This window comes from Natator depressus, chromosome 2 (genome assembly GCF_965152275.1).
Source record: "Natator depressus isolate rNatDep1 chromosome 2, rNatDep2.hap1, whole genome shotgun sequence".
NCBI lineage: Eukaryota > Metazoa > Chordata > Testudines > Cheloniidae > Natator > Natator depressus.
This window is the reverse complement of record NC_134235.1, coordinates 155,167,820-155,180,622: the sequence shown is the minus strand read 5'-3', so window position 1 is coordinate 155,180,622 and position 12,803 is coordinate 155,167,820. Positions and strand designations below refer to the sequence as shown.

Below are 12,803 nucleotides of genomic sequence, written 5' to 3'. Positions count from 1 at the left end.
AGTAGAACTTTCATGGTCACCAAGTCTGCCAATGTGATCCCATGAATCAAATCCTCTCTTGGCTAGTGCAGATGTGCTGTTCAGAGAAAACAATTTGCACACAAAACAGAAGACATAGCCAGTCAATGGCGAGTATATGAGCCAAGGCCTTTCAATAGTTTCAACATTCGGGGACACTTGTTTGAAGGCTATATCCCAGAATTTCCTAAAATCAAAAACATTTAAGTATTAATGCATACTCTCCAACATTTGAGATGAAAAAAGGCACACTAGTGGGACATTAAGAGAGTAAGCTGCTCATAGTATAGTAGTGAGCAACCTAGAATGTACATTTTTACATTTAGATACAACAAAAATCTGTTTATTTCAATTGTCTCACAAAATTAATGGTTAAGTCAACCCCTGCTGGAAAAAACTTGATCTCATAAAATGACTCAATATATATAAAAAAAGCATAAAAAGTTATAATTACCTTGTTCTGTCCTTATGTGGTCTTGATGACATTGAATATTTTCCATCACAATTTCAGCAGAAATTGGGGCCCATGTCTATGCAGTACTGTTGAGTGAAAACATCAACAGTCCACAGGGCAGCATCAGAGGAAGGTAATCGTGATGGTGTATTTTGCAGCAGCAGGTTATTGCTGTGTTCTTTATTTGGCAAAAGGATTTAATTAGAAGAAACAGCATGTTCTTCAGAGTCATGATCAATGTAGGTGGCACCTGCTGCCATACTAGTATAATCAGTTACATGCTCATCATCATTATGAGTACTGCTAGTATTATTAATATAATCACTGAGAGTCTCTGTACTGTTATTAATGAAGTAACTGCTTAAGCAATGCAGTTTTGCATTCTGATCTTCTGATTCTGCTTTACGCTTCCATTTGTGAGTGCCACTTAAATGTTTTTTCCTAATTATTTTATTTATCACTTGGACTTGTTCATTCATTCTATGTTTATAGTTTCCTGCTCTGCACCTCATCCGTGCCTGCAGTAGACTGCAGTATGTGCATACGCACATTACACCATTGACAGTGTGACGCAATGCGCCTTACTGTAAATGACTTCAGTGCAGAAATAAAATGTAAACTACAACACCATAACAATATGATTATGTGGCACGTAAAATATGTATACACTTTTCAAATAGTTTGTTTTTAAAAATGTAGCACCAAATTCTTAATATATACACACATTCTCTATTGAAATGTATCGCGATTCATGAAGTGTACCCTTAAATATAAATGTAGTTGCTATGGGCCCCTTCCGAGTGTGGGCCCAGTGCAACGGCACCATTGGCACCATAGTAAACCCGGTACTGCCTAGAGGTTAAAGTCTCTGTAGCTCTTTAATGATCCTTTGAGCTTTCCAGTCACCAAAATCACATTTCTTAAAGCAACTGAGGGGAGAGACAGAGTGAGAGAACATACATTAGGGATGGGTGAATTTTTCTTAGTAATTCTGTGAATTTGAAATTTAGAAAATAACAAGGATTTTTTTGGTAGGGACCTTTACCACTTTAAATACTATAGTGCTGTAGAAATAATAGAGTAACAAAAGTCTTTGAACATAAAGAACTAGCTAACGGGGAGAAATTTATCCAGATACAGACCCCTATACAAGCCCTATCTACAATTAAGTAAGTAAGGACAGATTGCCTTTTACTCGGTGGGCATGGACCTAGTGTACTTTTGTAGTATAGGGAAGGCAGGATTCTAGATAGAGCCATTTAGGTATTATGCCCTCACTGTGTGAAATACAGGTGCACAGAAGATCCCCACTTATTGGTATGGAGAGTGTGTTTAAAGTAGAGTCGGGGAGTGGACCAGAGCATCCACCACTACATAGATCCTCTGGTCTTTTCCTCCCGCTGAAAGAAGGGGTGTAGTAGAGCTACAGGGGCTATTTACAACAGCCTGTCAGCAGAAGTAGCCTCCAAAGAGTGGATCTACTGCTGCTCCACACAGAGATTTCAGCTCCTGCAGCACTCCCCGGTACCCAGCCAAGGTAATTCGGCTACATACTGTGATCAGAACTTGCCCTTTAAAATGGGTTTGAAGTGGGAGCTAAGTAGTACATTGGCCCTTGTGTAGCCCCTGGAGTGGATGTCAGGGTGCTGGATTTCAAGGTTGTTCTTAAAAGATACACTCAGAAATGAAACGTGCTCCCCAAACAAGCAGTTAACAAGTTGGGATACTCCAGATTAGTGGATAGACACAACCATCCTATTGACAGGTATAGAAACAGCTTCTGGTGTCTTTTAGTTAAGTATTCCAGAATGATCAGCATCGGAATAGCAATCCCAAATACAAAGGAAAAATAGGGCAGAGGATGAATATTTTATCACTCCACACTTGCTGTACAAATCATATGTTATTATCCCCTGATGTGCAGAAAAAAAAAGACAGAAAATGAGGCTAGATTGCTGAATGACGATAATCTGTCAAGCTGTTTGATACATGGATGAAAATATAAAAAACTAAGTTTTTAAGGGTGTTTAGGGATAGGAAGAGAGATTACTACCATACAATGGGAAAAAATCAGAGGTGAATTTAAGTGAGTCTATGGAATCTAAAAGAGTCCAAGATGATGTCAATTATACCTTATTTTGGTGCTCTCAATATGGAAGTAACATCAGCAAAAGTGTACCCATAAGGCAAAAGTATCAATTGTGTCAGCCTTGAGAAGGAATGACAAGCAAGCCACTACCTTATAAATCTCCACTCAAGTCTCACACAGCCTTGCAAGAAGCCATTTCCTTAGTAAACTAAGCCCTGATTATGTGTGGACAGGGAATTCCTTCCGCCAGATGGGTTTCCGAGATACATTTTCTAATCTACCTTGTGAATATTTTTTAGTTTAAAAAAAGTTTCCTTCTGAAATAAAATATATATCTGAATATGTCTTCTTATATTCCCTCCTAGTGTGAAGCTAGCACTTTAAAAAGAACTTTTTAGCACTTTTAAGAGACTAGCACTTTAAAAATATTCAAATATCAAATGATAAAAGACAGAAGGAGCCCCAAAGAGGTGCATCTGATAATAGAAGCTGGCAGAGTTATAACTTGGCAAACGTTACTGTCTCTATGAGCACAGATGACCCTATTTGCTTCAGTCATGGGCCCAGAAATATGGTTAGCATATTAGCCTTGTCAATGATGGCCAGGAAGTACATTTTAAACGTAACAGCTGGGTCCCAACAGTTTGATCTGTTCCAGTGTTGTGACTAGAAATAACACTTACAACAAAATCTCATAACCTTGTAAAGAAATGTCTTGATAAATAGTTGAGAGATTCAGACTGAGATTTTCAAAGCCACACAGGTTCCCATTAATTTCTAATAGGAATTTAACATGCAAATTCCTGATGTAGTTTTGAAAATTTCAGCCTCAATAGTCAAAACTGTAGACAGGCATAATACCGTTATAATTCTGGCTAGCACTGACTATATGCTAAATGTGAATAACTAGAAAATATTATGAGTTCATATAATCAATAAAGGGTTAGACATCAATATTCAAACACGATGACTAAAATCCAGCATTCAGATACTCATATTGATACTTTGGTATGTGAAATGGTAATTTATGTGCTTGAGTATGCAAAGGCAGGGTCTGGGTATCTAAGGCCCCCCATATTTGAAAATCAGATGAGGAATCAGATTGGAAAATGCCCTTATTTCCAACTATGTAGTGGAAATAAATAAAACTAGCTTCTTTGGATTTAATAGGACACAGCCTCCAAAGCTCACAGTCAGAGTCTTTTAGGCAAAATAGCATGGCTGATAATAGGACTGTCAGCTGAATATTTTTGAAATAAGTGCTATAAACAGATCTCTGTTCAATGACAGACTGACATTTTTAAAATAGCAAAAAACATTTCAGAACATTTTATCTTACACACAGTCAGTTTCAAAGAATAACATTCTCATAACAACCAATTCCCAATTACCTCTAGAAATACAGTACTCCCTAGTTGAAATATGCATTGGTCAAATTAATGCTCATTAATACTTGGCTTTCGATGGGAGGCTGGGGTTCCCTGAGATCCTATCATTTTGGTGTCATTTACCCTCACCACCACCACTACCTTCAAATACCTCCATCATACTTAGAATAAAAGAATCGTAGGACTGGAAGGAACCTCGAGAGGTCATCTAGTCCAGTCCCCTGTATCCAAGGCAGGACTAAGTATTATCTAGACTATCCCTGACAAGTGTCTGTCTAACCTGCTCTTAAAAATCTCCAAAGATGGAGATTCCAACTTCTAACCCCTGTTGGCCTGAGAAGCAAAAGACTGAGCTCGCTGTTGGAGATATTTTAAAAAGTAAACACTAAGTGTTCATTCAGTGTCGATCATCATTCAGTGTCGATCATCATTCGGGAGATAATAAACAGCCTGCAACTATAAAATGCAGCCAAAATGAAAGTACCACTGCACACATGTGGAACATTCTAAATCTAGTCTAACATACAGTTAGGTGAAGAATGCATGCAGCCGTTTGCACTATATGTAAAGCAGAGACAGGTAAATTATTACAGATACAGGCTTTTGTACAGCTGACATGTGTATACATTATGATAGTCATTTCTATAAATGAATGATGGGCATAATTGGTTTTACATACTATTCCCCTCCCCTCCCCCCCCAACTATTGTAGTTTAATTTTAAAGGCTAACCTTAAGCCTGCCCTCTGTACATTTGTGCTGGATGTGAGAAACGCAGGAGGGACCCACATCTCTTCAGTGCATCCACATAGGTGGTTGCTAGCACTGAGGGAGTGGAGGAAAGAACCCAAATATCACTGAGCTCAGCTTTCCAGTTTCCAGAGGGGCGTGTGTCTGGGAAGAGGGGGAACGTGGCCACAGCCCCAACTTTCCTTACACGCCAACCCTCCGTTCCGTCCCTGAGAACTGCTCCTCCTCCAGGCAGAGCTCCTGCTCACAGAATCACAACAGACCTTGGAATATTTGCCCAATGTAATATACTGTATTGTAAGCACAAAGACTTTTACTCTGATTAATCTCCTAGTAACAGCAATCCCAAAACCCTTTACCGGGTATACCTATGGACCTTAACTTCAAATTTAATTGTGACCTATCACCATGTATGTCCTACTGTGGTTTATTTGCTCAGAATTTGGAGATTCCAAAAGACAGCTTTATTTCAGTGAGGTCTTCGGTTCTAAATTAAATAAAGCCATTGACTGGCTTTCATGTCACGAAATGAATGCTTGTATTTTTACCAGTCACAACAAACTATGTCAAGCTAAGGATGGGATATTTTTAATGAGGATTTTTAATAAGAAAGGAATATTCAAATACTAAGGAACCAAGCTAGATATTGAGTTCTTTAAAACTGCATACATAAATATGGATTTATTTCATAGTTTAATAAATAAGCACTGCCAGAACACACACACTTTTCTAATGCAAACAACATCCACATAAATCCTGATTTTGCGAAAGAACACATTACCTTTCTGCTACGGATGGTCTTGGGGAGTAAAATTCTTCTCCTGCAAGGTACCCAGCTGCAGTTCCACCTCCAAAATAACTTTTCCTCAAGAAGGGTGCAATTTGGTTGTTTACCAACAATGCTCCTAAACCAGTAGGGAATCCAAAGATTTTATAGAATGAAATGGGGATAAAGTCTGGTTGGTGAACTGTTAAGTCTAATGGAGAGGTACTGACATATGAAGCCGCATCCAGTAGAACAAACCACTTTCCTGGTGTTGTGATGGGGCAGAGCTTTCCTGATTTTATCTCCTGTATCCATGAAAGAGGATATTTGGTACCTGAAAAATTGCTCTGAGCTGGATAACAGAAAACATGAGGTGTCATGCAGTTCTGTTCTTTAGCTGGTACTCTGTTTTTCTCAGATAATAAAATGTCCTTGGGTTTCACTGGAACAGATAACACATTCATCGCAGCAGTTATCCCCCTCATACCCACCACAGATGTGTGGCTGTCAGTTAGGTAACAAAATCGACTGCTGGGATGCCCCGAGCCTTCAGGTATCCAAGGGAATGTTTCTGCTACCAACTTAAGTGCAGCTGTACTTCCAGATGTGAAAATGATAGTGTAATCTTCTGCAGTTGTATTGAAGTGTTGTAATATTCTGCAAAGAAAAGAAAAAAACCAGATACCAAAGGAGTTATTTTCTTGTATTTCATATCTGTTGCGCATTGTATCAAACAGTAACATTTGTTTTTTTCTTGCTATGAATTATTTTACCCCAGGACCTAAATAAAATCTAAGTCAACAGGCCTGGCCAAGTACTGTTCCCAGTTAGCAGAATGGAGTTGCACAAGTATGACTGAAGTTACTCTATTCACATTTTGCAAAAACTGGCACAACAGAGTTGTACTGATGTCACTGTGAGCAGTGTATGTCTCAATCCTACAAAATATATACCCAACTCTGCTTGCATTGAAGACAATGGCAACATTTCCCTTTATTTCAATGGCAGTCTATGGTTGGGTGGGTTGAACTCTACATGAATTTTGCTTGAGTTCTGGTTTTGATCACAAACTTTTAATGAAAATCAAAACTGGGTGAAATTAACACAATGCAGCTGCAAGCACAATGTCTATTCACCATTTAAGCCTCACTTAATCCCAGTTTTGATGTTTTATGCATCACTTAAATCACAAAAATGCCGTCTTCTGGCCCTCCATGCAGGGTTGAATTTCACCCAGTATACACAGTGATGGAACACTCTATTAGGGTCTTGTATTTTTATTAAAATGAGATAAGCATGTTCTGATTTCCCCTAGTAGTTGTTGAAAAGCCAGAAGAGCACAATACAACGTTTATTACCAACAGATAACGATAATTTTTTTTAGTTCAAGTATTGAACCAGTTTATTTTGGATCTGAGAAATCTTAATTCAGATCCTAGCAAGAACAGACTTATTCCATCTTCTGTACTTTTTAGTGTTAGAAATATCATTAGAGAGAAGTAGACTGCTCTCAGAAATCAACAGGTGCAGACTTAAGTACTTTGGTCACTGTGGGCATAGAGATAGAAATAAACTTATCATGCAAGGAAGGTTATCAAGCAAGGAAAAGTGGTGGGTCACTATGGTAGGGGATGACCAGCGTGGAGATGGATGGAAGGGGTGTGCAGTAGATCCCTATGAGGTCAGCTGTTGAGAGTGTGAAGTTAGCGATGGATTGAGAAGGCTTCTGAAAATTCTGCTATGATGTCACCAAAAGTAAATGAACTTACTTTTTAATGATGATGTTTGAACTGTAATAGCTAGATGGAGACCCACCACCCACTCTGTCCAATTCATAACTCTCAAGCTATTTTAGATTGTAAATTCTTTCAGGGCAGATTAAGTGTCTTTCTGGATAAAGTAAATTCTAACCTCTCTTATCCATTGTACACCCCAATGAAAGTCAATGGGATTGTATGGGGGAGTACGTTAGCACAGAAAGTTGCCCTCTGTTTGTAAAATACTTATACAATAATAATACCACCACCAAAGATAAGAAGGGGGAAGCTGGAATAAGCAGATGAGATGGATAAGGCTGTTCTCGGTGCTGCCTCATGAGAGACGCTACATAGAAGCAACCTTGTGACTTCCCGTGATCCAGACTGAGAAAACTGAACATGTTTCAGAAGTGACACTTGGTCTCTTAGGAGGGAGACTAGCAGCTGCAACTCTTATGCAGTTTCCTTGCTAGCCACAGGGGTCTTTACTTACGATGCGCATTCATAAACTTCCATTAACATCTATGAGAGTTACACACAGTTATTTAAGAGAGAATATACCTGGCATGTGAAGCAGAACAAATCACAACTCTGACAGAGAAAATCAGAGCATAGGTGCTGCTGACTCCAGTGAGGGAGTTATTAGAACTGGCCCTATTGCATGGCATTGCTGGGAGTGTTGTAATGTATTAGTCCAGTCTGGTCCGCGGGCTGCCAGCTTTACTCCAAGCACTGGGTTCTACAGATCTAGCCCTCGATGGGTCCCCATAAACTTTTTAAGTAACAGAAAATTCCTTTACTAAGGCAGCCAGAAACTAAAAGGTGCAATTCTCTAGGCACCATTACTTCAGATCAACCCAAGGCTCCCTAACCCATGAGTGGGCAGGAATCCCTTACAGTTTAGGGCCTGCCTCAAAACGCAAAAGCTGGGCCTGGCATGCAACTCTGATAGGCATTGGACAAAACAAATAACCAGTACGAGTGATGGCTGAGAACTGAACACAGAGTTAAAAAATCATGCTGAAATTATTCCAACTCCACCTTCATGACCACCAGGAAATTTTAATTGTGCTGGAAATGAGGTGACCAGACAACAAGTGTGAAAAATCGGGACAGGGGGTGGGGGATAATAAGAGCCTATAAAAGAAAAAGACCCCAAAATTGGGACTGTCCCTGTAAAATTGGGACAACTGGTCACCCTAACTGGAAAGAAAATAGACTGCAGCAGATTTATCCACACACGTGTGTTCTACTAAGTATTTTCTTGACTGTACCTTTCAGTCTGGCTTCTTCAGAATATTAGCTTTTTGAAATGTGATGTAACCAAGACTCAATTGAGGTCTTCAATGAGTAAAGAAAAACTCTTAGGATTTGCAGTAATATCAGTAGAACCTGAATTTAACCTTTAAATACAACTGTTTGATTAATCTGAAAGAAATTAGATAGGTATTTCTGAAACAGATCAGCTGAGTTTGAGTTTCTGCAAATGTTTATAGTCTGAGAGTGTATTTATTTTTTAGGATAATTTATAGAGCAACCAGATAACCACACTCAATTTCCAGCATATTTGTCTTGGAGGGGAAAAACCTATAGCAAGAGATGCAGATTAGCCTGGTGGATAGGACACTAGATTGGACTCAGGTCACCTGGGTTCTAATCCCAGCTCTACTACTGATTTGTTGTGTGACCTAGGAGAAGGCACCTCTCTGTTTCCTGTCCCATTCTGTGTCTATTGGGATCTATTTTCAGTATGTTTTTGTATAGTAACCTAGTACAAAGGAACCCTGATCTTAGTTGGAGCTTCTAGGAGCTGCCATTATTTTAGTAAGAGGGGATGTTTAGGTGTGCAGTGAGAGAAGCGTTCACAGGATGAGTGTGTGGGCAGGAAAGAGAGTGCAGATTTCTCCCTCTTACATTTTCTGTGCTTCTGTCCTCTCTTCCTTTTCCCAGACATTTTCTCTACTCCTTTCTCCCCCTTTTCTACTGTAGGTCTTGGCCTCATATCCTCACCACCCACCCACCCATTCATTCTATCACATCCATAGTCCCTGGTCTCCACCCTTTGTACTCTCCTACCTCCAATACTCTGTCCCAATCTGGAGCTCACATGCAGTGCAGAAGAAGTGAACAGAACCCTGGCTGGGACAGTAGCCCTCTACATATGGCAGTAGAAGGGTAGTTGAACTGCCTGCCTTGACATTAATCTGACTCAATTAACCTGATTCTCTTCTCATTCATTCAGATTAATGCAGAGAGGTGTGCGGATGGGGGACTAGAATTGTCAGAGCCTGGATCAGCTGACTAACTGCAACTATAACACCTCATTGACCAGAGCACCTTATTGCCTAAGTGGCATTGCCAGGTCCACTCTTAAGCCCAGCAATGGCTGTTGCTAGCAACTGCTCAGTGCTTCAGACTGCAGCTGTGATAATTTCTATGTGATCATTCCCAGCTTTGCTCTGACCATTAGGCATGGCTGCCCATGCCCCAGTCCCTGACAAGTCCGTTAGCTTTTTTTTTTCTTGGGGAAAGGGTGGAACAGGAATAAGTAATTTTTTGGTGGGTGGGTGAGTCAGTAGGATTATCTGTGGCCAAAAAATAAATTAAAAAAAAATTGCTAAGATCACTTCTGTAGCCATGATGTAGTGCCTGTAACATTAAATTATAGCTAGCACTCTCCCTCTGTGTGTGTGTGTGTATATATATATAAATAAAAGAGAGACCCTAACTATAATCACAGTGGGAGATTATAGTTAGGGTCTCTTTTTTTTTTAATTGAGTTTTGAAAGCATTTACAAAAAGCAAGACTGTGCGATTACAAGCCAATCTCTATAACACAGTGAGCTCTTTATCTGTTGATGCGTCTCAGCATTGTAGCGAAATATATAACCACTCTCAAAGGATACATTTTGAGCCCACAGTTTTATTCCAGAGACCAGGTAACATGAACAAACCACTCAGATTTAGCATCTTTTCATAAGAGCAAAACAGCCGTAAAGAAAATTTTATACTGAAGGAGCTTATCAGATCTGTCTCAGCTGAGCCCTCATCTATCTTTTAAACATTCCTTGCTCTTCTTCCCAGCCAGCCTTTCTGTGCTGCAAAGCTGAGATGGAAGAGAGGCAGACCTAGACAGAGGGACAAATTCAACCCCAGAGTAAACAGGGGCAACTCCCACTGGGAGTTGTACTCACTTGCCCCATTACTAAATTTGGCCCAAGACTTAAAATGACAAAAGCTGAGATACAGGAATGGGGGGATTAGAGTTTAATAAAACCATGCTGTTGCCTAACAACGCATAGCAGAGCAGGTGAATACTCTTGTAATAAGACACATGAATGAATATTTTCCATCATTTAAAGGGAACTTGAGCATACACACAGCTTTGCAAATCTACAGCGGAAAATATATTTTGGTTTCTGGTTAAAAAATAAGGATATGTAATTCAACTATGTAGACTTGAAAGAGTCATATATGCTGAATAACTGACCTTGAAGAGAAATCAATATTTTAACTCCACTTACTTTTATACGTTAAATTTAGGAGCTGCGAATAATTCTTAGAATAAAATCTATGGAATATTTTTGCTGTATTTGATTCTAAGTATTTCAATTTAGCCGCTGCAGGTGACAGTTTCAAAGAAATGAATCAAGATTTAGGGTAAAAATTAAGTGCCTACATGACTTAGAAGCCTAATGGGCCAGATTTTCAAAGGTATTTAGGCACCTAAAATGCAAATAAGTGCCTCATGGAATTTTCAAAAGCACCTAAGCAAGTTAGGGGCCTAGGTCCAATTGGCTTCAATGGGAGTTAGGCGCCTAATGGGACTGACAAAAGTGTCTAAGCAGGTTAGGTGCCTATCTTTAAGTGCCTGAATACCTTGAAAATTTGACCCTAATTGACTTTTGAAAAAAGGGAGTTAAGACCAGATTTTTAAAGTTATATAGGTGTTATTCCACTCATTATTGCAGTGCCAAATTGATTTAGGAGCGTAAGCCTCATTTTCAAAAGTAACAGGCATTTAGGCACCTAATCTTTAAAATTAATGGGAGTTGGGCACCTAAATTACTTTTGAGATTAAGACAGTCTCCTAAATCAGTTAAACATCGCAACACTGAGTGGAGCAACACACGAATAACTTGAAAAAAATCTAGGCCTTAGTCTGATATTTTGGCTGAAGCATTTTTGACATCAAAAAAGTAAAAAATCAAAACAAAAAACCACCTTTAAAGTAATTTTATCCTCCCAAATTACTCCTGTTTGAGAATTTATAGTCTACACTAGAACACAGTGCTGATGAAAAAAGTTGACCTCAGAGCACCTCAGAATAAGGTTTATAAAAGAAATACCATCAACCCCTGAACTATAGCAGCACTGCCATAACTAAATCAGAGTATTTAACGGTAGTAGCATTCATACTTCTGAATGAACACTGCAATTCACAGTACTATAGTCTCCTTTTTGACATAATTGGGAAGCACTGGCTATTTATTCCACATAGACTCCCTAATGTTCTGTGTCTCAGTAGAAAACATATCCCATTATAGTGAAATGCAGTTCATGTTCATCACCTTTATTACACTCTTGAAGATTTTATTTATCGCAGTACATAAGGTGGTGGTGTCAGCGGGACTAGAGACTTGCTGTAGGAAGCTCTGATGGCTTGATCTACTGTAGCTCACTGCTGCAAGCTGTAGTCGTATTTTATATTGTTATAAACTTTTACCATCCAAAAAACTTGCAGCAAGAAAGAAATGATTACCAGGATAATTGTTTCCTTAAAGATACTGATGCCACTGCCATGTGGGGAATGATGAATGAAAGTCCGAGACCTGACTTGCTCCTTTGCTGTGGTGCGAGCAGGGTTTGACAGGGCTGAGGAGGCAGCAGTCCCAGGTTTTGTAGTCCAGCAGGGGAAGGTAAGCAGAGCAACTGGTGTTGCTCGGCAATGGTCCCTCTATAAGCTGATCAAAACAGGAGAAGGAGCTCACAAATTCTGGTGGGGGTCACCACAGGTCTTGAAGTCCACTACAGAGAAAGTGCCAGCAGCCACTGATATTTAAAGCACTATGTCATCTAGATGAAGACTAACCAGGATGAGACAACACTGTGGCAGGACTACCAGTAGCCATCTACACTAGCACCTCCACTGTGGCTACGAATGGCAGAGCTATAGCAGCGCTTGAATAATGGTGGAAGAGTTCTCCATCCCTAACATGGCTAGTGTAGATGCAGCCTTGGACTTTCCATTTTCCTTTGAGAGAATAACTGATGTGAGATGATTTGATTCTTAACAGTCTTTGTTTTGTTTTTAGGCTTTTAGGCTTTAAACACTTTCAAAATGTGCTACCTTGCAAAGTCCTGCCTCTACCCTCCCTACTCTCTGAAAATCAAGGGGAATGAAAATTTTTCCAAAGACTTTTAAAACCCTGATAAAAACTCACATTGCTTGATTTGCTTCCCATGTTACAATATAATTAAAACTGGTTCCCATATATTCATGTTACTGTTAGCATGACCCAAATGTAGCAAAGTAGTTTGTGATTTTTAGTGCTGACGTTTACATTCACTTTTGAATTGGA

At 39.4% G+C, this 12,803-nt stretch overlaps 1 protein-coding gene across 1 annotated transcript in view; it reads right to left on the bottom strand.

Moving 5' to 3' along the window:
- MOCOS (molybdenum cofactor sulfurase) overlaps window positions 1-12,803 on the bottom strand; it is a 406,588-nt gene that overhangs the window by 237,633 nt on the left and 156,152 nt on the right. The window contains exon 4 of the mRNA XM_074945194.1: window positions 5,480-6,121. Coding sequence (XP_074801295.1) covers window positions 5,480-6,121 — 642 coding nt within the window. The remainder of the gene's footprint in view (window positions 1-5,479; window positions 6,122-12,803) is intronic.